Genomic DNA, 27,292 nt, shown 5'->3' with positions numbered 1-27,292 from the left:
TGCAAGTTTATTGCATGTCTATTTTTCAAACATTTCTCCAAGTATTTATAGATGTAAATACAGCAGTTTGGAGAAGTTACATGGAGGTTAATCATTTAAATTTAAAACTTAACTTCCATAAGATATATCTTATCTGATATATCAAACATGAGAAATATATATATGAATATTATATATATTCATATGATATGGACCTTCGTAGGTTCATGCACTGCATACAAAATAACAAAGTAAAATATATATTATATATATTTATTATTCAATGCATGTAGAAACCATGCAATGCAACATAATAAATAAATAATATATATTTATATTTTACATGCACGCAGACATTTTAAACCAACGTTAACTTTCATTGGCCGAAAGATGCCAATTTGCCAAATTAAACGAAAGATGCCAATTTGGCCGAAAGATCCCATATTAAACCATCGTAATCTTCACTTTGCCGAAAGTGAAGTCTAAAGGCTTCATTTGGCCTAAAACAATGCATGCTTTACACTAAACCAAAGTTTCGTGTAACCAACGAAGAGAACGAAAGTACATCTAATCGTTAAGCAATGCAATTATCAAACCCGAATCAATATGAGAACTTTCGGTTTCAATCAAACAAAAACATATTTCCCATTTTACTTTCTACCAAACTAAAATAATATTTATAACTCCACAACTCCAAATATTATTTAAGCTTTTCATGGTAGTTCATCTGAACCATTAACTCTCATTACTATATAAATCTCTAACATTCCTCCTCCATTTATATAGTAAAAATTAATACTGTACCAAGATAGATCCAAAACTCATGCATAAATGAAAGTGTCTTACAGATTGAACTTTCACATAGTATCATATGCGTTACATTAATTCGGATTGCAGTGATGGACGAACCTTGAATAACGTAGTCTCTTTGAAGAAACGTAGATACAATACACACAAGCTTTACAATTGCTACAACTCAAAATAACTTGACACTATTAAAGGCCATGTGCCCGTATCCATTCATAAGCATTTCCAAGCTAAACCCAAACTTGTTGAAGCGGCCACACTTCATGCTCACATAGGTTGATCTTTTAATTCATGCCCTGCATCAAGCATTTTTTCAAAAGATCAATTAAGAGTAAAACTCATCCCTACTACAATGCAGACCAAGTACTGACCTTAGGGATACTTTTTAATATAGTACTTGCCGCCAATAAATGAAGTAATCATCTACATTGAACTCAAGGCCTAACGTGATAACTTAGGTGTGAGTTGAGCTTTCCTTCACCTCTTGACTATCAACGGGTTTCAAACCTATCCCCTCTGATGTCTTTAAAACCATGTCCCTTGCCAAGGCTTTTGTAAACGGATCCGCTAGATTGAACCGGGACCGTACAAAGTCTAGTGCTACAACACCATTACTTAAGAGCTCTTTCACATAGCTATGTCGCAAGCCTATGTGTCTTGACTTGCCATTATAAACACTGTTATATGCTTTGGCCAGTGTAGTAGCACTGTCACAATGTACTAAAATAGGTGACATCGGTTTTGGCCAAACTGGAATTTCAAGAATTAAATTCCTTAGCCAATCAGCTTCTTTGCATGCTGCTGCCAATGCAATAAATTCAGATGCCATAGTTGAGTCTGAAATACAACTTTGCTATTTAGAAACCCAGGAGATAGCACCTCCTCCAAGCAGAAATACCCATCCACTGAGGAATAATCTTCCTCATTAGATATCCAACTAGCATCAGAATATCCTTCAAGGATGGAAATATCTTTTGAATATTTTAAACCATAATTAATGGTTTTATTCAGATATTTTAAAATTCTTTTTAATGTCATCCAATGTACTGCACTAGGATTACTATTGTATCTACTCAGTTTCCCTACCGCAAAAGCAATATCAGGCCGAGTAGTTGTCATTGCATACATAAGGCATCCTATCACTTTAGAATACTCCAATTCTAAGACCGGATCACTTTCATTAGGAATTAACTTCAATGAAGGATCCATTGGAGTAGAAACTGGGGAACCACTAAAGTGATTAAATCTTTTTAACACTTTCTCAATGTAATGAGATTGTGTTAAACTTACACCATCCTGAAGTTTAATTATTCTTATCCCAAGAATAACTTCTGCTTCTCCTAAATCTCCTAAATCTTTCATGGAAAAACTGGAACTAAGAAAATCCTTAGTTTCCTTAACCTTTTTCCAAATCAGTACCAAAAATCAACATGTCATCTACATATAAGCAAATAATAACCCCTTGTCCTTGGTTATTAAATTTGCTGTAGATGCATTTATCTGACTGATTTATTCTGTACCCATTAGCTAGCACCACTTGATCAAACCGATCATGCCATTGCTTAGGGGCTTGTTTTAAGCCATAAAGTGACTTAATCAATTTGCAAACTTTATTTTCTTGGCCTGCAACCACAAAACCTTCTGGTTGCTTCATGTAAACCTCCTCCTCCAATTCACCGTTTAAAAATGCAGTCTTAACATCCATTTGGTGAACCACTAGATTGTGTATAGCCGAAATGGCAATTAACAATCTAATAGTAGCAATTCTTGCTACTGGAGCATAAGTGTCAAAGAAGTCAACTCCTTCTTTCTGCTTAAAGCCCTGTGCGACAAGCTTGGCTTTAAATTTATCAATGGTACCGTCAACTTTCATTTTCTTTTTGAAAATCCACTTGCAGCCTATTGGTTTACAACCATTTGGTGGATTAGTTAAAATCCACGTATTATTCCCCATTATAGAATCCATCTCATCATTTATTGCTTCTTTCTAGAAAGCAACATCTTGAGAATTCATGCCTTCCTCAAAAGTATTAGGATCATCCTCTATATTAAAATAATATAGATTTTTAGTCTCTGTAGACTCCCTTGATCCTTCTATCAAGTACATTTGGAAATCTGGTCCAAATGTCTTTTCCTTTCTTGTTCTTTTACTTTTTCTAAGCTCAGGTTCCTGTGAACTTGCATGATCATGAATTTGATTATCAACTTTGGTCCCACTAGAACTAGGAATTAAATCCTTAGTTCTATTTATTGATGAAAAACGATTTTCATCAAAAATAGCATCTCGGGACTCTATTACGGTATGAACCGAAATAAAGTCATTTGGTTCTATAACATAGAACCTGTATGCTTTGCTGTGTTCTGCATATCCTATAAAAATACAGTCTATGCCTTTTTCTCCTAGAGCCTTCCGTTTAGGTTCCGGCAACCGTACCACGGCCCTGTAACCCCAAACTTTCAAATAATTTAAGTTTGGTTTTCTTTTGTGCCAAAGTTCATATGGAGTTACCCTATTTCTTTTGTTAGGAACTCTGTTGAGAATATAACATGCAGTTAGCATGGCTTCTCCCCAGAAACCTTCACTCAGATTGGAAACTAATAACATGCAGTTTACCATTTCTTTGAGTACTCTATTTTTCCTTTCTGCTACACCATTTTGTTGTGGTGTATAAGGAGCTGTGGTCTCATGAATGATACCAACAGATTGGAAAAATAATGGGTCATAATATTCACCACCTCTGTCAGTACGTAATATTTTTACTAACTGACTAGTTTGAAATTCCACCTCCAATTTAAATATTTTAAAATTTTCTAAGGCTTCATCCTTAGAATGCAGGAGGTACACATAGCAGAGTCTTGAATAGTCATCAATGAATGTGACTATATATTTTTTATTTCCCAAAGATGGGGTGCTATGAAAATCACACAAGTCACTGTGAATTAATTCAAGTAAAATTGAATTCCTTTTTATACTAGGAAAAGGATTCCTAGTTATTTTATTCAACATGCATGCACTGCATTGTTCCATATTCAGATCAAAGGATGGAATTAATCCATCTTTAGCCATCTCACATACACGTTTATGGTTCACATGACATAAACGAAAATGCCATAATGAAGATGTACAAACTGAATACACAGAACCAACAATATTATTAATATTCAACTTAAACATATTGTTAGACAGAAATCCTTGGCCTACAATGATACCGGCCTTGGATAAAATAAATCTGTCTGCTTCAAAAACAAGTTTAAAACCACACTTGTTTAATACAATGCCAGAAACTAAATTTTTTCTAACATCTGGGGCATGATATACATCTGTGAGTGTCAACTTCTTTCCTGAAGTAAGCAACAACTCAACTTGTCCAATGCCTTTGACTTTCACCATGGAATCATTTCCCATGTACAGGCTTGGACCATCATTCAGACTTTTATAAATCTTATAAAGATTTATATCCTTGCAGACATGTCTGGTTGCCCCAGTGTCAACCCACCACGAGTCATCAGTCTGCATGACACAAATTTCAGATATCATAGCAATGAAATTTTCAGTACTATCAGAAACAAGATTAATTATTTTACCTTGTTTCCATTGGCCACTTCCCTTGGCCATGATCACCAGAATTTTTACCTTCCATTTGTGCCTTTCTTTTCTTCCAAATTTCACAGTCTTTTTTAAAGTGTGGACCGTTGCACACCCAGCATGAAACAGATGCTTTTCCTTTTCCTTTTCCTTTATTCTTAAACTTTGAAGAATTTGTGGTCTTTCCTGGCTTCCCTTTTCCTTTACGGTTCCCACTTGATTTGCCTTCATCAACATTGTTGATGACAGAACCTGAAGCCCCGGTGACCTTTGCATTACCAGCATTCTTGCTTTCTTGCAGTCTGATTCCCTCCTCAACTCGAAGGTCAACCCCCAACTGTTCCATAGTAAGAACTTCCTTTTTATGCTTTAAGGTACGTTGTACCTTTTTCCAGGAAGGGGGCAACTTATCAATGATACTGGCTATGGCAATGGAATCATCCATATGCATATCATGTTGCCTCATTTGCCCAAGTATCCTGACAATCTCATGGAATTGTTCCATGACCGGACGATTGTCCACCATTTTATAATCATTGAATTCACTTACCAGGAATTTCTTACTGGAGGCATCCTCAGATATGTACTTTGCTTCAAGTACATCCCAGAGGTCCTTTGAGGATTCGTCATACTGATAAATATCAAAGAGGGTGTCAGACATACCGTTCAGAATATGGCCGCGGCAAGCAAGGTCATCATTCTCCCATTTGAGTCTCCGGCGAGTAGCCTCAAGAGTCTCATCCTCCCGTTCCTCCGGCTTTGGGGTACTTAGTACGTATGCCACGTTCAGAGCCGCAAGGAGGAACTTCATCTTCTTCTGCCACCTACGGAAGCCCACGCCTTCAAACTGCTCCAACTTAGGGAAGTTGGTTGCAAAGTCCAGAAGTCCAGAACTCATCCTTCCTCAGAAACAGAATTTTAAAGCTTATAAATTGTTAGAAAAATGGAGTGTTTGATGATAGGGAAGTGAGGAAACAGGATCTTCAGGCGTGTGATCACTTTCCTATAAGCTTTAAATCTCCCTTATATAAAGCAACAAGGTTCAAGATTTAATCTTATGGGATACAAGAAGATGATGAAATTGTTAAGTTGCTTGTTTAAGAACTTCCTGTTGAAATGCAGTACTGTGAAATATCTCAGTTTAATGCAAGTTTATTGCATGTCTATTTTTCAGACATTTCTCCAAGTATTTATAGATGTAAATACAGCAGTTTGGAGAAGTTACATGGAGGTTAATCATTTAAATTTAAAACTTAACTTCCATAAGATATATCTTATCTGATATATCAAACATGAGAAATATATATATGAATATTATATATATTCATATGATATGGACCTTCGTAGGTTCATGCACTGCATACAAAATAACAAAGTAAAATATATATTATATATATTTATTATTCAATGCATGTAGAAACCATGCAATGCAACATAATAAATAAATAATATATATTTATATTTTACATGCACGCAGACATTTTAAACCAACGTTAACTTTCATTGGCCGAAAGATGCCAATTTGCCAAATTAAACGAAAGATGCCAATTTGGCCGAAAGATCCCATATTAAACCATCGTAATCTTCACTTTGCCGAAAGTGAAGTCTAAAGGCTTCATTTGGCCGAAAACAATGCATGCTTTACACTAAACCAAAGTTTCGTGTAACCAACGAAGAGAACGAAAGTACATCTAATCGTTAAGCAATGCAATTATCAAACCCGAATCAATATGAGAACTTTCGGTTTCAATCAAACAAAAACATATTTCCCATTTTACTTTCTACCAAACTAAAATAATATTTATAACTCCACAACTCCAAATATTATTTAAGCTTTTCATGGTAGTTCATCTGAACCATTAACTCTCATTACTATATAAATCTTTAACAGATCTGCTAGATAAAAAACGGATATATACGACCATGGGTGGGAAGGGGAGGAGAATGTAAGAGTGATTAGGAAAGAGAATGTGGGAAGGGGAGGAAACAAAAAAATCAAAAATGGCGTTGAATGCGCCCCGCGTGGCGGTTGCTGTGCGCGAAACGCACGCATCAAGTGCTGTCATCATTCACATTTGTTTCTCTTTGTTGGTGTGGCAGTTGTTGTGTGCGAAACGCACACAGCAAGTGCTGTCTTCACATTTATTTCTCTTCCTTGGGAAGAGAAATAAATCATCATTTGCAAAAAAAATAAATAAATAAATAAATAAATAACCACTCTCTCTCTTCACCTCACTCCTCCAACATGGCATTTGCACCTCAAAAGTACAGTTGTCAAATAACTCCTCATTCTTTTCTATAGTGGATGCTCTTAAAGACTTTGCCTTGGCAAATGAGCCAAGTTTGGTCCCACTTACTATTAGATTTGCTCAATCGCAAAATTATTTAAGGAAAATACTTTGTGTACTCCCATTTTAAACTCCCAACTTGTACTCCCTCTCACATGGTCTTGATGTAGACATTTTCCTCTGGACCCACATGATAGAAAATAACCAATCATGGTTTGCCACCTCAAGGAGTTAGGAGGGAGTAGAATTTTGAGAGTCTATGTAGTAGAACTCATTATTTAATGGTTTTAAAGAATATATACAAATTTTCAATTACTCCTTCAAGAATATATACATTTGATTGGCACTATAAACTTTCTCATATATGTATGAGTTGTACTTTAAAAAATATAGTAATACACATTAATTAAATGACCATAAAAATTTTCTCGTATATGTTATTATTATTATTATTATTATTATTATTATTATTATTATTATTATTATTATTATTATTATTATATAGACACAGACACATTTAGAATATTTCTATATAGATTTGTGCTACAACTATGCACAAATAATAATACAACAATCTTGATTAAATATTTGTAGATTTATTTACATAAAATCAACACAAAAGAACGCACATAAACAAAATCTAGAAAAAAAAAAAAAAAAAAAAAAAAAGAGAGAGAAAAACTTGAATTTTGGTATACAAACCAATTTATATGAGTAACTCTTGGTGTAAAAAAACTAATAAAAGTTAATACTTCTCTTTTGTGTCATTTTCACGTTGCAAAACCCTTTTAACGTTACTTATTTTGCGTAATAGTTTTGGACTACGTAGTAAATAAATGACACGACTTCAATTTTAGAAATCTTGTGTATTATGCCATTTAAGAAATAATGAAATGACGTGAAGTTTTTGAAAAAAAAAAAACCGACATCTTTTATTTATTCATTTTTTTAACAAAAAATTGTGAAACGATATCAGTTTCTTCTCATTTCACTTTTTAAAAAAATAAATAAGAAATGGCGTTAATTTTTTTTTTTTTAAATAATCCACGTCATGTCTCCTTATTATTTTGTTTTTTTTTTAAGATACGATGTTGATTTTTTTTTAAAAAAAAAAAAAAACAATATTGTATCTCTTTATTAAAAAATAAAAAATAAAAGTAGATACGCTGTCCGTTTTTAAGACAAAAGGACATCGTATCTGTTATTTAAATTTTTAAAAATATAAATTTAAGGGTCAAACTTGTCTAAGACCATCACGGATCCTTATAACTTATAAGTATTGCAATTTCCCTTATAATATGTAATGTTGACAAGTATTTGTTTCTTATTAATAATGTTTTTCTTTTTTTTTTTAATTCTATTTCTTAATTTATTTCATTCAATTCAGTTCACTCCCCTGTAACGTTAGTGTAGCTTTGAGAGCACAAATTGTTCTCTCAAAATCTATAACTCCAGAAATCAATTTATACCCTAATTGCTTAACAACTTTGATTTGACGATAACATCCTTAGATTTAACACTAATTTAACAGAAATCTTAACGGATCGCAGGACTATATGTGGTCAGAAATGAAAGTCAAAATATGTGTTTTTGGTTGAATTGAAAGTTGAGGACTAAAAAAAAGTACTACCCCAATAGTCAAAGGACTATTTGTGGTATTAACTCTTAATTGAATCATCTCTTATTATTTGTATAAGACATGAAATGGGATGAAAAAACATATTAACAACAATAACAACAATTATGATAATGATGATGTATGACACAACAAGGGATAAAAATTGAAAATTCAAGACTGAGAATAAACCATAACGGAAGTTGATATAGACTATTATTATCCGGTAGGTAATACAAGTGGATAAGGGAGAAGTATGTCGATCCGACCAAAAAAATGTCAACATGAGATCACCTCACATCCAATGAAGATTCTAAGATGAGTTCGCGTGGGGCATAGTGTAGTCCCTACTTATTTTCAATCTCTATTATATATGTATGTATTACAATTGTCAAATGGTTTAGAGATAAATATACAAAATTCAATGTTTACTTTTGAGGAAAAATAATTTTTGACATCAAGTACCTTATGGCATATCATGTTGAGCAGTCAAAAAATATTATGAGTCTGACTCGGCTTTAACGTGTTAAGTTTATACATGTCGTTTTTCTTAACACTAGTATTTGCATCCATGCGATGCACGGAATGGATTCGTTGTAATATATTAATAATATATGAATCAATATATAATTATTTAAATTAGAACATCAAATATTATATAGTAAAATTGAAGGTATGGTTTGGACTCTTTGTGTTTTTATGTTATCATTACTTGAATTTGTGCAAATATTTGCTCAAATTAATAGCTAATGTGTAGATGTACGCATGCAATGTTGTTGCTTTGGAGATGTTATTTATCATTGTTCAGTATTTTTATAAATTAGGCAAATGTGCTCGTTCTTTAGCAACTCAGTTATAAGAATGAATTGATATCCTAATTCATTTAATTTGTATGAAAAATTTATTTTTTGTCTAGATATATAGCAATTTTACCATTAAAATGAAAACATAATATCACCGATTGTATTTACACATTATTGAAACATCTTTGTAGACAACGTTGGTAATAGCAACACAAACTTGTCCATCTTCGTCTAGAGCTAACACCTTCAGTCCATCAGGATTGGTGACTCGGGTGAAAATATATAATGGTAGAATATCAGTCAATTAGTGAATATTTTATATTTTCAGTCAATTAGTAATATCAGATTTATTTTCAGCTAATTATTCTTTTTTTTTCAGTCAATTAGACTATTAGATGCAGTGATATTTTTACCAAATTTTCGTTCCATTTTTAATGAATGATGTATAATATTTTTATTGAAATATTTCCGTTATATTTTTAATTTACCTTTATATTGTTTAAAATTTAAAGTATGCATTTCTTATTGATCATGTAGAATATTATTGAAATATTTCCGTCTAATTTTTAATTTTTGTTCATTTTATAATTAAAATGCAATGATCTTGACAATTTCTTTTTTCATTCAAGTCAATTAGTCAATTACTCAATTAGAAATATTATTGTTACCAATTAAGCTTTATTAATTTTTGACTATTTTATTAATATTCATATTAATTTGGGCGGGAATGTTGAAAAGGAGGATTTTACTTTTATTAATAGTATAGATAGATTAATTTCATTTTGAAATCATTGGTTCACATATTTGAATTATTAATTTTTTTCATTAATTATTCGCATGGTAAACATAAATAATATTGCAATAATTAATTTATGATATTTATCAAATTGTAGCTTTTTTAAAAATATAAAATTTTCACATGTTTATGGGTTGAAAAATTTTTAAATTTTTTTTATTTTTAAAATATTTTTCAGCAACCCAAACACTTCATTAATCGCCCATCAGAAACTAATAAAGAAAAATCATTTTAGTAAGGAAATTAAAACTAATTAAATTAACTCTACCTATTAATTGTCTTAATAATAATTAAGATAATTTTTAGTCAATCAATATTCAATAGTACTAAAAGTATTAATTTGAATTTTTATAAATATGATATAATATTATTAAACCGAAATAATTAAAAATATGTGTCTATAGTACAAAATATTTTATAATAGTAATTTTTATTGCCTAATATAATTTGTCAATTATTAAATATTATTTTTATGGAAGATTTTACTTTTATTAATAGTATAGATATAGAGTGGTGTAAATAATAATTAACAAATTATTATTTCTATATAAAATTACACCGAAATTATAGTATAGATATAGATTGATGTAAAAGATTTTTTCCTTATAATATCAGTGGCTTGAATTACAGATTATTGAAAATCTCTTTGTAGATGACATTGGTAGTAGTAACATAAATTTGTCCATCCTCGTGTAGAGTTAAAACCTTCAGGCCATCAGGATGGGTGACTCGGGAAAAATTGATCGTGATTAAAGACTGGTTTTTTAAGTAATAACTCAATGTGACTTAGTGTTTGGCCCTGACTTTTGTTGACAGTCATGGTATATAAGAGCATCAACGGGAATTGTTTATGCTAGAACTTGAAGGGCAATCTCGTATCAAAAGGGGTAAGAGACATTTTAATGGAAGATTTTACTTTTATTAATAGTATAGATATAGATTGGTGTAAATTATTATTTACTTTTATTAAATCAATAGTATAGATTGATTAATTTCATTTTGAAATCATTGCTTCACATATTTGAATTATTTATTTTTTCTTTAATTATTATAATTAGAAATGATATTGTACAAATTAATTACTGATATTTATCAATTTGTAATTTTTAAAAAAATATAAGATTTACACATGTTATTAGGGGTTAAATTTCTTTTAAAATTATTTATTATATATTAGTAAGTATTTTTATTTTTAAAATATTTTCTGGCAACACAAACACTCCCTTAGTTTCCCATCAAAAACTGATAAAGAAAAGTCATTTCACTAATAAAATTAAAGTAAATCTAATCATGCTATATTTATTTGTAATTGTATATTAATTTCATTTTGAAATCATTGGTTCACATATTTGAATTATTTATTTTTTTCTTTAATTATTATAAACAGAAATGATTTGTACTAATTTATGACATTTATCCAATTGTATTTTTAAAAATATAGTGTTTTACTCGTTCGTTGCACGAAAAATTTTTGTTATTAAGAATTTAAAATAAAAAATAGACAAAAATGAAAAGATGTTAAACTGTACAATATAATAATATAGTTGGACTTTTATATATTTGGTCAAGTATTTATTTTCATAACATACAAAATTTAAATTTCGTATGGTTAATATAATCTATAATCATTACATATTTAGATAAATTTATAAAAAAAATTCACATAATTAAGTTTATTTATTCAAAATTATATTTCATATATATTATAATCCTAAAAATGTGAATAATAACTAACAAAATATATATACTTAGAAATCAATAAAAAAAATTTAAATTTTAAATTTTGATGAGTAAACTTAAACTCTAATCAGACGCATTTCCTTATATGATTGTATAATACATTGTATATACACATAATATTTATTAATGTATATATATATATATATATATATATATATATATATATATAGGAAAATTATATAATATAATTTCATTAATTATAATTTATATTGATAGATTTAATTGAGTGGTTAGCATTATTACGATCCTTAGAATAATTCTATGTTAGTTTCCTATCATTTAGCTATTCTTTGTGTATATAAAGCCTGTAACCTCATTCCCTAAAATACACTGAACTAAACACTATTATGTGCACTAATCGATTTATAATTAAAAGTTACATTTAGAAATTAATAAAAAAAGTAACATTTAAATTTTGTATTATTATTAGTATAGTGCATAAGTTTATGTATTTATTTATCTAAAAAAAGTGTATGTATGTATATTTTTAAAAATTTATAAATATTCACGTTTTAATAATTTTATAATTTCATTTTCTTAATTATATTTCATATTTTATTAATTATAATTTAATGAAATTTTCACAAATATTTCCACGGAAGAAATCTTATATTCATTATTGAAAAGGGGATATAATTTAAAAAAAGAAATTATTAATTAGATTACCTAATAAAATTGTCCTACTAATTGATTCTATGGTTTTATAATTCATATATTGGAAGAATTTTTAAAGCTAAATACCTATTAATTGCCTTAATAATAATTAAGATTATTTTTAGTCAATCAATATTCAATAGTACTAACAGGGCGTTTGGTTGGAGAGGGAGAATTACGTGGGAAAGGATTTGCAATTCCATGAGAGATGAATTACTGTGAATAAAGTGGGAATTTAAATTCCAATGTTTGGTTGATAGGAATAGAATTACTGGGAATTTCAATTCCAATGTTTGGTATACATGGGAATTGAAAGGGAATAAGTAGTATAAAGTCCAAAATGTCCATTGTTGTTGTTAAACATTAATTTTAAGTTAAAAATTTGCGGGGTAATTTTGACTCATCACTATCTTTTATCTTCCTAAAATCCCAGGAATTAAAATACCAGGGGGAGACATGGGATTTTAATTCAATGAAAATGGGGGAATTGCAATTCCATGGAATTGCAATTCTTTTCAACCAAACAAGGAAATTTTGTGGCAATTACTATACAACAATATTTTCCTCAAAATAACAAATAATTAAAATTTATTCCTTCTCAACTTGAATTCATCCCGAATTCCTATCCATGTTCACCTGTATAAATAATTTTACACAAAAACAGAATGTAGACAAAAATTAGCATAAGCTAAGTAAGTTTCACTTCACCCCGTAAAATAATGGCTTGAATTTTTTATATTTTCAAAAATCATATAATTTCATACTTTTCCAAAATACATGTGGAGTTATACATTTCCTTATATGGAGCAAAATACATGTGGAGTTATACATTTCCTTATATGGAGAATAAATTGTTATTTATGGAGAAGTAACCAAATTTTTTGAAATCCACTTTGAAACTGGACTAAAACCTATGTGCTCACCCTACAGGATTCCAAGCCATTGGGTAATATATGATCCAAGTAGTCAGGTTTTCCTACCTACTACCACTCAAAGAAGTTGGACACTGAATCATAACTTATGTGATACACTCTCATGCGATTCCCAGCCCAATGAGTAGTAAATAGTCCAAGTAAACAGTACTCACTCTTAGTTGGACACCACACAATAAATTATTTTATCAAAATGTTATTATTTCTCCACAAATAAATACTTTGTCCCCAAAAATACAATTTTCTCCAGAATATATAATTTTCTCCAAATACATTTTTCAAAAAATAATATAAAATACAATTTTCTCCACATGATTTGTCCAAAATATAATTATAGTCCATAATCCAGTATTAATACAATTTCACAATACTACTATGTATACAACACCAAAAAATTCAAGCCAAGTATTTACATAACGCACGAGTTTGACAAATCGAAACTCATTCTCGACAGTGTAAGAACTTTCCAAACATTTAGCGAGAGCAACTCACGAAATGCAATTGTATTAACCTCTGGATAAACACATGACAATCATGATTTTTCATAGCAAATAACTTCAACTTCTTCATATCTACACATCGACTCATATTAGATGCATAACAATCAGGAAATTTGAGAGATTCGTAACCCATTCACGCAATGCTTCCCTTGCCGAATTGTCAAGTATGTAAAAAGCTTTGGGAACTTTCCGGTCACAAGTCTCGCTTCAGCTCAAGCCACCGACAATAATCATCCAGTTCTTCTCTAGATTTATATGTGTCCTTTGTTTTTCCAGCAACATCCATTACTGTGTTGAACACGTTATCAAACACATTTTTTTCTATATGCATGACATCCAAATTATGTCGTACCATGTGTGAACTCTAATACGGAAAATCCCAAAAGATACTTCGCTTCTTCTAACCACAAGTTTTTGAAATGAATCCATTAACTTCAGCTGTATCCAATTCAGTGACCTTCTTAAGGCCTAAAGTTTCAATCTCTGCAAGGATATCATATCCTGACCGAACAAGTTGTGCCTTAGTTGTAACCACTCTGTTCTTAAAGAACGTTGTCTTATTCCTACAAAAATGGATGATTGGGTGGCAAAAATTTCGATGATTGTCAAACCACGATTGCTTACCACTATGTTTTAGGGTGAAGGCATCTAACTTATCCATGCAATATGGACAAACTAACCTCCTAGTAGTGTTCCACCTGGATAACATCGAATATGCTGGAAAATCACTAACTCTCCACATAAGGGTAGCTCGCATCTGAAAATTCTGCTTCTTTCAAATATCATATATTTGAACACGACTGCCCATAATTGGTTTAACTCTGCAATAAGCGGTTGTAAAAAAACATATATCTTCTCTTTTAGATTGTTTGTACCTGGAACCAATACGGTTAAGAACATATACTCCTCCTTCATACACATCCAAGGAGGCAAGTTGTACGTTGTTAGTATCATAGGCCATGAGGAATATTGTTGTCCTGATTGTCCAAATGGTTGAAAACCATTGGTTCACAGACCTAACCTGATATTTCAAATTTCATATGCAAAGTCAGGATAAATGTCATTAAAATGCTTCCAAGCAAGGAGTCTGAGGGATGACACATGATTCCATCTTCAACTGAATTTGCTTGCCACTTTGTATCAATTGCTGCATTAGATGCATACAACCTCTGCAGTCGAGGAACCAAGGGAAAGTAATACATTTTTTTGTATGGTACATTAGTTTTCAGTCTCATCTAACACACAACATGCCTCTTGTAAAGAAAGAGACATCATGCTAGAAAAAAGAAAAACTTGTATTGTTATATTTCTAAATCACTGTAACCAGTAGCAAGTTGTACTAGTTTTAGCACAAGAAATTGTCCTAGTCAATGGCTCGTAGCTAATGTAAAACACAGCATATTTACAAACAGAAAACCGACAAAAAAGTATAAATGTAACGGAGTAGGCAGCAGGGAAAGCGACTACCTCCGGAGAAGTGCAGCGGCTGGTGAGTGGCAGGGGAAGCGACGCCGTCGGCGGAGAGGTGCAATGGCTCGTGGCGGCAGGGGAAGTGACGCCGTCGCGGAGAAGTACAGCGCTCGTCGACAGCAGGGAAGCGACGCCGTCGGGGGTGGGCAATTAGAGGAATATCGAGGCAGCGAGCTGTGGGCATGGGAGACGCGTTAGGGGAGACAATAGCTGATTCCAAAACCCTTAGAGCTAGTAACTTGATTAGTCAAATCCAGAGACGGTATTAACATCCGTCTCTATCTAGCGACGGATTAAAACTTTTGTCGCTAGATTATATAAAAAAATCGGTTTAGGGTTTAACATCCCGTCTCGATCTAGCGACGGATTAAAAAAATAGGTTTGGTATTTAACATTCTCCCGCTCGTAGCTTTGCGACGGATTAGTATATCCGTGGCTAATAAAATTAATAAATAAGCCCACGAAAAGACTGTCGCTAATCCCACTCTAGTTTTTGCGCAAAAAATTCTCGCTAATATTAGCTACGCATTTGACGACATCAATGTTCCGTCGCAATACCCGTCGCTAGTCTGGCGCTAATCCGTCGCTAGAAGTCTATTTAACAAAAAAGATTAAATCTGTCACTACGTTGTTGCTATTCCGTCGCTATTTTAGCAACGAAATTCGTCCGTCGCTAAAGCCATCGCTATATTCGCCTTTTTTTGTAGTAGTTTAATTACCATTATAAGTTTATGGGAGAAGTGTCAAATAGGCCCATGTACTATTGGCAAGTGCTCAATTCCCACCATGAACTAAATTAAAGGCTAATTAACCACACTTACCTACTAAATTTGTTCAATTAGCATTTTTAGCAGGTAATTGACTTTTTTTTAGAGGTTACCAATTCAATTATTAAAAAAATAATTTCAAAATAATTTAAAAAAAAAAAAGAATATAGCGATTCGGTCTTAACGCCACTCGAAGGAACTATTGTTCTTTAAGAGGCATTATAACAAACATCTTGCGTACATCCCTTTCCGGACCTTATCCACGCGTATCTGAGGGCGGGAAATGCATGTGGTAAGGCTAGAGTACATCACAATCTCTTGCCAATGCACTCATCCTAGATCTAATGGGCGAGTTGCGCACCTCACACACTAGTCTACACAAAACTCACTTCCAACAAGACAAGTAAGCCAACAACAATCAAGAACCACAAATTACATTACGAATCCATCAAACGCAATATAAACAACCAATCCTTGCCCCTAGGACTTTAGCCAAACATGATAATGAGCAATATCTAGCAAATATGAAATGGATGAACAAGATTTAAACAATGAAGAAGGTTAGATTTCACCCAAGATGAAGCTAGATCCCTTCCAATGTTTTGTAGAAGACGAAAACCCAATCCACAAGCTTTCCAAATCTTCAAGCTTCCTTGCAAAACATCTAGATTTGAGGCTAAAACCCCTAGAACAGAAAATGTAATCGAGCCTAAACCTAAAGCTACCTCTAAGAACTTCTCTCTAGAATTGTTGAATGATTAATTGAACTCCTCACAAATGCTGAATTTTTGCCCTCTTATTCGCACTCCTATTCACGCACGGCCTCATGCAAATGGATAAGCAAGTTCTCAAATGATTTTCTTATATCTATACTATATTATACTCAACGCGTAGTGGTGGGTTACTGTAACACCCCCAATTTCCAGCATAATTTAAAATCATTAAAGATTACGAAATAAGGATAAAGCTATCATTAATACCCAAAACAGAATGGAAGCTAAACATAAGTGTTGGGGTGCTATGCAACATCTAAGCTTGAAACCGTAGATGCACAGGCTAAAACTAACTAAACAAAGCATAAACCATAATGATTATCCAAATTCAAGCATGGCTCACAGGCCGTCTAACTAAGCTAGGAACCGCAGCTCCTTCTAGCGCGCTCTCGCCAACTAATCAGTACCTGAAAAAACATGCGGTATCACAACCGTTATAGAATAATTCTAAGCAACCCACTCCCACCTGTTGAGTACCATAAGCATATAAATATAGGAAAACCATTCTGAGACATGGGAATACATAAATATAGTCCTGAACAACTCTAGTTTTAAAAACTAGGAAATAAGACTCAAGACACATCAACAGACTTGACACGACAATGCACATAAAGACACAAGCATGCAAGCTATGGCCACAAGACAAGACGTCAATAAGACTCAACAATAACAAACAACAACAACAAACACGTCCATGTTCCAACCTTTTACCAAGTCCCAACCTTTACGCCCCGTCAACCTTATATCAGCTCCAACATATACCTCCAGACCACCTTGTACTCCTGTAACACCCCATGTTACGACACTTAAACCCGAATTAATTATTTAATTAACTCCGTTAAAGAATTGTTAAAAAGAATTTAATTTGGTCAGCATCCCTTAATTAATTAATACGGTCCATGATGGACTGTGGACCCTTGTCTAAAATAAATCCCGTTAGCCTTTTAGATAAAATAAGGAGGACCCTCTTGCTTTTTCAGATTCGTATTAGGAATCCTAAACCTCTTACCTATTCAGATTCTAACTGGGAATCCTAAATCTATTTAAAGGGGATTAGAAGGCATTTAGAACCCCTTCCACCCATCCCTATTCCCTCACTCGAGAATCCCTCCCCAAAAGATAATCAAAGAATTCCCCATTACCAAGCCTAGGGAAGATCAACTAGGGAAAGGACCTTGAGGAAAGATCCTAGGAAGTTGGGAGAAGTTAAATTAAAAGGTAACACATGTCTTACAAAACCTATTTTCCTTGCTATATCTTATTTATTGGCTCCTTTGATAATCATATGTATGATCTTATGATTGTGTCTTGATAGAGCTTATCTTAGGGTATATGCTGTGATTGATTGCTAATCTTGGTGATCCTGATATTCGTGTGTGGTTATATGCACAATCTTTTGTTTAGGCATGTCTAGAGCTTGTTATTAAGGTTTTATGTGATAGTGTCTTGTTGTTCTTGAGGGTCTTGATGTTCTTGATTTACTATGTGTTCTGGTCTTGAATCTTGGCATGTCTAGGGTTTGCATCTAGAGTGTAATTGTGTTGTTCCTTGGCTTAAATTCTTGTGGTTCAAGTCCATATTGTTGTTAATATCTGTTGGGATGTGTTTGGACTTGATTTTGGGTAAAAGTGATGAATTCCCGGGTTGGGAAAGTGCTAAGGAATGTGTGTACCAGCGGGTAGCCGGTGGGGGACGAACCCCCACCTGACCACCCGTCGGTACGGTCACCTGTACTAGCGGGTGACCGGCAGGTGGAGGTGTACCCGCTGGTACAAGGCCGTCTGCCATTGAGCAGACATCGGGTGGTTGTCCACCCACCGTACCGCCCGTTGGTACGGCGGGACGTTGTGTGTTGTTTTCCCCCGATGTTGTTTCCTCGTTCCCCGTTGTGCCCTGTTTGATGTTTGGGAGTCTAGTTTGATGTTTTGGGTACCGTGTTAGGAGTTGTGAGTCTTGATTATTGCATGTGGTTTAAGTTGGTATTCCGTTGGCCTAGGATGAGATTTGTATGTTCCCTTTAGAACCTTATGCCTTTCCCTTGTGTTGGCATTGTGAATATTGAGTATTGGTATTGAGTATTGATCTACGCTAATTGTTGTTGTTGAATGATGATTGTTATGTTGCTGTCCATGATGAGAAAAGAGATGTGATTGGTAGAAAAGATATGTTGGCAGTTTGGCACTATAAGTGCTCGGTTATTGTGCTATAGGCACAGACCATTTGATTATTGTGCTATATATAGGCACAAATCATGTTATGTATTGGCGCCGCGGTGCTATCAGATTGGTGGTCTTGTTGGCGGTATGTCGATGGGGAGCATGAGTGCTCCGGAGGGACAAGGAAGACGATATAAGGGTGGCCTGGAGGTATAGGTTGGAATTGAAATAATGTTGGAGAGGCGTACAAGTTGGAACTTGGTATAAGGTTGGACCGTGGACGTGTGTGTTGTTGCTCTTGCTTGTTACTGTTGAATCTTGCTATTGTCTTACTTTACGGTTTTAGGTTGCATGCTAGTATCTTTATGTTATCTTCTGGTGATGAGTCTATTAATGTGTCTTAGTCTTGAGCTTGGTTTTAAAGCTAGAGTTGTTTAGGACTATATATGTATTCCTCGGTCTCAAAATGGTTTTCTTATATCTACCTATATTGTACTCAGCATTATTCGCTGACGGTTGTTACATCATATGTTTTTCAGGTACTGACCAGTAGCTTCGGAGTGCGCTAGATGGACTCGCAGAATTAGCATTAGTTAGTTCAAGTCATAGTTGCTAAGGCCTGTGTGCCTCAAATTGTATTTGAATATTAATTATGGATTATGCTTAGATTAGTTAGTTGTAGTCTGTGCATCTAGGTTCTCCAGCCTAGATGTGGCATAGCACCCCGATACTTATGATGTTAGTTTCCGCTCTGCTGGGTATTAATGACAGATTCTCCTTTATTTCATAAGCTTTAAATGTTTTAAAAATTAGGGGTGTTACAACTCCACACCCTTATCCCTCCGGAGCACCGGATACTCCCCTCCAACATGACCTCCAACATTCCACCGATCGCTCAGCACTCGCAGTGCCATTACATTACATGATCTGTGCCTATACCACAATAATCAAGTGATCTGTGCCTATAGCACAATGATCAAGCACATGTAGTGCCATTACATAACATGATATGTGCCTATAGCACAATAATCAAGTGATATGTGCCTATAGCACAACGATCAAGCACACACAGTGCACATAACACAAGCACTCGCAGTGCGTCATACCTCTAACATATCTTTTCCACCAATCTCGCATCTTTTCGTCACCATGGACAATAACACGACAATCAAGACTCAACAACAATCACATCAAGACTCAACACGACAATACAAGTTTAGACCACATGCTTAGACACGAACCACAAATCACGTTACGGCATTTAAGACATCATGCTAGACTCGCGCATGTCAAACGAGACACAACGGGGCACGGGGAAACGATCAACGGCGGAAAACAACACACTGCACCGCCCATACCAGCGGGCGGTACGGCGGGAGGACAAACTCCCGCTGGACTGCCCACCGGCGGGTGCTCAACCTCCCGCCGGCCACCCGCTGGAACAAGGGCCCCTTCCCGACGGGTGGTCGAGTGGGGGTTCGTCCTCCCACCAACTACCCGCTAGAGCATGCTTCTTGGCTAAACTTCCCATCCCGGGAATTCATCAATTATGCCCAAATTCAAGTCCAAACACTTCCCAATCCTCAACAACAACAATAGGGGCTTGAACATCAAGAATAAGCCAAGAAACAATACAATTAAATTCTAAACACAAGCTCTAATCATGCCAAGCCTCAAGAATAAGCACATAGTTGTTCAAGAACATCAAGAACCACAAGAACATCAAGACACCATCTTGTAAACCCTAAAGCCAAGCTCTAAACATGCTTAAACACAAGATCATGCAAACAACCACACAAGATCATCAAGAACAACAAGAATAACAATAATCCACATCATAAATCCTAAAGACAAGCTCTATCAAGGCTTAGTCATGAAATCACACATACAATCATTCAAAGGAGCCAATCAATAAAAGATAGCAAGGAAAATAGGTTTTTTAAGACATGGGTTACCGTTTTAGCTTAATTAAACTTCTCACAAGTTCCTAAGATCTTTCCTCAATCGATCCTCCCTAAGCCCGGTGATGGGGAATCCTTTGACTATGTTTTGGGGAGGGATTTTCGAGTGAGGGAATAGGGATGGGTGAAATGGATTCAAAATGCTTTCTAATCCCCTTTAAATAGATTTAGGATTCCCAGTTAGAATCTGAATAGGTAAGGGTATAGGCTCTCCAATACGAATCTGAAAAGGTAAAAGGTTTAGGATTCCTAATACGAATCTGAAAAGGTAAGAGGACCCTCCTTACTTTATCCAAAATGGCTAACGGGCTTTATTTTAGACAAAGGTCGACGGTCCACCATGGACCATATCAATAAATTAATGGATTTAGGTATATGTATATATTTTTAGCAAACTATTTAATTATAAGTAAATAGTTCTATTTGGATAATATTTATATTTAATATAAATATTTTGGGAAAAGAATAAGAGGTGTTACAGTTACTTAGCATTATTCGCTAACGGGTGCTACTCTTTATGTTTTACAGGTACAGAGTAGACCATTATGACCGCGCTAGAAGAAGACGTAGTTTAGCGTAGCTCTCCTTTACCTCTTAGTCTAGTTATTGTGGCCTGTGTGTCTTTTAACTCTAGAATTGTTGACTTTATGTTGGATTTTGGTATTTAGTGCTTGATTTCTAGCATGTGCATCTATAGATTAGATATATGTGGTATCACATTTCCCGATTGACTGTTAGCTTCCGCGACTTTTAATGCTTAATGTTTAGTTTAATCTCTATATCTAAGCTTTAATTGCCTTTGTTTAGTACGTAAAATCGGGAGTGTTACATCTGCATTTGTGTTCTCAATAATTTGGGGTTGTGGTTTTCAACTCTGACAAGCATGTCTTGGCCTTGGAGAAAAGGGATTTGGATGAGGCTTGACCCTCCTTTTGCATAGCTTTGATTTTCCTTTTAACCCACATGGGACACACATATAATGACTACAATAAGTATGAAGCAGACCCACGATATGTGTACATTACGAGAAGAGCCACGAGCACCTAAATCTTCTCATTGCTCCCAATTCATAATTAGCCTACTAGAAAACAGATCGAGATACTTTCCTGAGACATTGTCTTCATGAAATCTCAAGATAGTGGGGGACTGGATGATGGATAATGGGTCGTTATATCGTGGACCGCGGTCAAAACGACGTTGTTTCTTTAAGTAAAGAAACGGCGCGCCGTTAGTTTTAACGGAGAGTGCATTTTTTGTATGTTAATTACCAACTGACACTACAGTATATCTAAACCGACACTGCCTCACTTATTATTTTTATATTATCAAATGAAACTGCAGTTATATCAAAACGATACTGTAGATGTAGTGAAATAAAACTGCAGTGTATATAAAATGAAACTGAATAACATTTTACATATTTGAGTGTATATTGTACAATGAAGCTGTAATTAAATTAAAATGATCATGTAGTTCTATTTTAATAAAACTATAGTGTATATAAAATAAAATTAAATAACATTTTCACATATTTGAGTCTATAAATATTGAATGAAACTGTAGTTATATCGAAATGAAACTGTAGTTGTGTTGAACTGAAACTGCAGTGTATACAAAATGAAACTGAATAACATAGTTACTTTTTGCGGAAAGGTAGGGAACAGTGGAAATGGATGTCGGTTCGTTTCATTAAACAAAACGACGTCATTTTGATGCGCGATGCATAATCGATTATGCACAGCGATGCACGATATAATTTGCCATTTGCCATGGATAATATACTAGGAGCGTTATGCTGTGCAACCGTGTGCAACATTTCAAAAACGACATCGTTTTGACATCCGACTTTAAAAAAAAAAATTAAAAAAATCAGAATTACATAACTACACATCCATAACTTCATAAATATACATCCAGAATTGCATAACTACACATCCATAACTTCATAACTATACATTCAGAATTGGATAACTACACATCCATAGCTTCATAACTATAAATCCAGAATTGCATAACTACACATCCATAACTTTATAACTATACATTCAGAATTGCATGCATAACTACACATCCATAACATCATAACTATACATTCAGAATTGCATAACTACACATCCATAACTTCATAACTATACATTCAGAATGTGAAATTATAACTTCATAACTATACATTCAGAATTGCATCCATAATTACACATCTGTAACTTCATAACTATAAATCCAGAATTGCATAACTACACATCCATAATTTCATAACTATAAATCCAGAATGTGAAATTATAAAATTATGCACATATGTTTACGTAACTAACGGCAATCGAAAATAATTTTATTTATTTAAGTAAAACGACGCCGTTTTTGCATCAGTGTGCACCTTGCATGGTGCACACAAATGCACAACATAATTATAGTTGGCCTGAGCCACATGGACCGACCCATGAAAGCAACTGGATCAAGGAAGCCCAAGAAAGATATAGATACGAAGCAACCCAAGAGTTTGTCGATTGAGCCTCTTATTCCCAATATAATTAGAATTGGGCTCATTATTTCTAGTATAATAAAATTATGTTTTATTATATAACTAGGACTCCCAATATGAGGCAGTTTAGAATTCTTATTCCTTGCAGGGCTCTAGGTCCAAAATATGTATAAATAAACCTCTCACATAGAGGAATGGGGAGAACTCTAGGTATTCACAAGAAATATTCATTAATACAAAGTTCATATATTCTCTGCATATATTTTTTCTTATATTTCTCCTATATTATCGTTATCCTCTCCTATATTCTCGTTATTCTAACGATAATGTTGGTCTGTCGTTAACTGCCGAAAAGTCATAAAACCAACATCCTCTTCTACCACTAGAATTGCCTCTTCAATTCACCTAAGATTTCCAAGCTTTACTCTAGGGCTACATCTTCTAATTATTGATATGGTCGACAAAAATCTTTGAACAAATATGGATCATCAAAAATGGTGCGATCTATCTTTTATAGAGAATCAACCATTAATCAATAACCAAACATGGATGTTAAGTATATGGATGCTAAGTAATCTATATAATTATTATAATGCCTTCATTTATTTTAAGATTACAAGTAATACAGTATCTAATATGAGAATTTGCAATTAAAGGAATTGGTCATCATGCACTTAACATGTATGTTCCTATGCCAGATCTAAAACCAAAATAGAATTGAATTGATATGTCGTCATCAAATTACATTAAAGTAAGACATTTTTCATTCATTATATTCTTCCTCATTAATTCCTCATTTGCATGGCATCGTCCTCTCTGACAATTGTAACCTGCAACACCATATTATTCTCCATTTGAAGTGGCAGGAACTCACAAATACACCTATCTTCTTTTCCAACAAGGTTCAAATTGCACAGGTTTCTCCACCCTCCAGACAGCCATGTTCGACCATCACCCCAGACAATAACATTTGCTATCCACTCCCTGCCTATCATGTCACGTAGAGTGACGGTTGGAGGTAATTCAAGATTGAAGTCCTTAATGATTTCTCTTGGTATATACTGCAAATCCGATTCAATCCATTAAAACTCATGTACATACGTAAGTAACTGAGAAACAAGCTAAGCTAGACACACATAATGAACAATATATATATATATATATATATATATATATATATATATATATATATATATAATATCATCTTTCAATTCATCCCCCCCGCATCAAGAATATAATAGATTGATATCTAGAATAATTACCAGACTGGCAACCCTTGTTCGTCTAATTTTGGTCACAAAATAAGGATTCTCAGGTTGAATGTAACGTCCCGATAGAAAAAGATCTGCTCCGAAATAATCAGGAATATTACTTTTTTTCACACTAGCATCTCTCTTGGATCCACCTAATTAAAATTAAAAAATTAATAATAATAATAATAATAATAATAATAATAATAATAATAATAATAATAATAATAATAATAATAATAATAATAATAATAATAATAATAACTCACTCATAGAATAGACAATGAGAATTATTAAAACTAACTCGTTTGTGCCATTTCCAGTAATGGATCAGATCAAAACTTCAACGCTTCAACCTCAACCTATCAAGAAAGAAAACATTGTGAATGGAAGTACCAAAAGTTACCTAAACACTACATAAATATCGAATTGTTCAACATAATCTGAATCATGTTATCAAATTCAAGTAATCAGTACCCAAACAATACATTTATATTGAATTGCTAGCTGTAATCCTACTTATCTCATCAAATTCAAGTAATCTTCCTAATCCGTTTTTATCATGACCCGATCCGTCTCACGGAAATGGATTTGTGAGTCGATCTCACACAAGATTTATCCTCATTCGAAATATAATTTAATATAATTCCTAAAATTCAAGTTCATCATAATTTCCAATACATAATTATTGCATAAAAATACAAAAATTACCACTAATTATGAACAAATAATTCAAAACAATTTAAAAATATTTAAAACAATTCAAAAAATTAAAATAATACCAAATTTTTTTAAAAAATAAAAATAAAAATAAAAACTCACAATGAAGAAGGAAGGTTGTGGTGGCAGCGGCGTTGGTAGAGTGGCGACAGTGGTGGACGGCGACGGTGGTAGTAAGGAGGAGTTGAAGTAGAATTAAAAGAAGGTGATGGTGGTAGTAAGGAGGAGTGGTGGACGGTGACGGTGGCCGTGAGGAGGAGAAGAAGAAGACAGAAGTGGTGGTGAGGAGGAGAAGAAGAGAGAAGAACAAGAAGAAGAAAATGAAATGTGACAATCTTCTAGATAAAATATGGATATATACAACCGCGGGCGGAAGTAGGTGGGTGCGTCTAACCCACGCAACCATATCACCTATTAGAGCATCCGCATCAGTTGGGGAGATTTGGGGGAGAATGTAAGAGTGATTAGGAAATAGAATGTGGGAAGGGGAGGAAAAAAAAACCCAAAAATGATTTTTTTTTTTTTAAATAATAATAACAAACTAATGGCGTTGGACGCGCCCCACGTGGCAGTAGCTGTGCGCGAAACGCACACAGCAAGTGTTGTCTTTACATTTAATTCTCTTCATTGGCGTGGTAGTTGCTGTGCGCGAAACGCACACAACAAGTGCTGTCTTCACATTTATTTCTCTTCCTTAACGAAGAGAAATAACTCACCATTTGCCCAAAAAAAAAAAAAAAAACACTCTCTCTCTTCACCTCACTCCTCCAACATGGCATTTCACATCAAAAGTTGTAAAATAACTCCTCATTCTTCTCTTAAAGACTTTGCCTTGGCAAATGAGCCAAGCTTGGTCCCAGTTACTTTTAAATTTACACAATCACAAAATTATTTAATGGTTTTAAAGAATATATACAAATTTTCAATTACTCTTCAAGAATATATGCATTTGATTGGAAATATAAACTTTCTCATATATGTATGAGTTGTACTTTAAAAAATATAGTAATACACATTAATTAGATGACCATAAAAATTTTCTCGTATATAGTATATTGCAATTATTATTATTATTATTATTATTATTATTATTATTATTGTTATTATTATTATTAGTACTTTTACTATTATTATTACTACTACTATTACTATTATTATTATTATTATTATTATTATTATTATTATTATTATTATTATTATTATTATTATTATTATTATTATATAGACACAGACACATTTAGAATATTTCTATATAGATTTCTGCAACAACTATGCACAAATAATAATACTACAATCTTGATTAAATATTTGTAGATTTATTTACATAAAATCAACACAAAAGAACGCACATAAACAAAATCTAAAAAAAAAAATAAAGAGAGAAAAACTTAAATTTCGGTACACAAACCAATTTACATGAGTAAGTCTTGGTTCAATAAATCTAATAAAAAGTTAATACTTCTCTTTTGTGTCATTTTCACGTTGCAAACCCTTTTAACGTTACTTCTTTTGCGTAGTAGTTCTAGATTACGTAGTAAATTAATGACACAACATCAATTTTAGAAATCTGATGTTGTATGTCATTTAAGAAATAATGAAATGGCGTCAAATTTTTGAAAAAAAAACTGACATCTTTTATTTATTGTATCAGTTTTTTTACATTTCTCTTTTTAAACAAATAAATAAGAAATAGCGAATTTTTTTTTTTTTAAATCCACGTCATGTCTCTTTATTAATTTTTTTTTTAAAGATACAATGTTGATTTTTTTTTTGAAAAAACAATATCGTATCTATTTATTAATTTTTTTTTTAAAGTAGATACACTGTTGGTTTTTAAGAGAAAGGGACATTGTATCTTTTATTTAAATTTTATAAAAATTATAAATTTAAGGGTCAAACTTGTCTTGAGACCATCTCCGATCCTTATAACTTATAAGTATTCGAATTTTCCTTATATGTAATGTTGACAAGTATTTGTTTCTTATTAAGAAAAATATAATAATACTTTGAAATCAA

At 33.1% G+C, this 27,292-nt stretch overlaps 1 protein-coding gene across 1 annotated transcript; it reads right to left on the bottom strand.

Annotated features, from left to right (window-relative positions):
* Positions 1-4,098: 4,098 nt before the first annotated feature.
* Positions 4,099-5,281, bottom strand: LOC109192662. Its single transcript, XM_019343358.1, has 3 exons — positions 4,935-5,281; positions 4,421-4,841; positions 4,099-4,297 (listed from the first exon to the last, which is right to left on the bottom strand). The coding sequence occupies exons 1-3, from the start codon at positions 5,268-5,270 to the stop codon at positions 4,293-4,295; spliced, it is 762 nt and encodes a 253-aa protein (XP_019198903.1). The 5' UTR covers positions 5,271-5,281; the 3' UTR covers positions 4,099-4,292.
* Between the last annotated feature and the right edge of the window lie 22,011 nt (positions 5,282-27,292).

The sequence above is a fragment of the Ipomoea nil genome, unplaced genomic scaffold, assembly GCF_001879475.1.
Source record: "Ipomoea nil cultivar Tokyo-kokei standard unplaced genomic scaffold, Asagao_1.1 scaffold1813, whole genome shotgun sequence".
NCBI classification, from domain to species: domain Eukaryota; kingdom Viridiplantae; phylum Streptophyta; class Magnoliopsida; order Solanales; family Convolvulaceae; genus Ipomoea; species Ipomoea nil.
The sequence above is the reverse complement of the archived record's forward strand: the minus strand, read 5'-3'. Positions and strand labels throughout refer to the sequence as shown.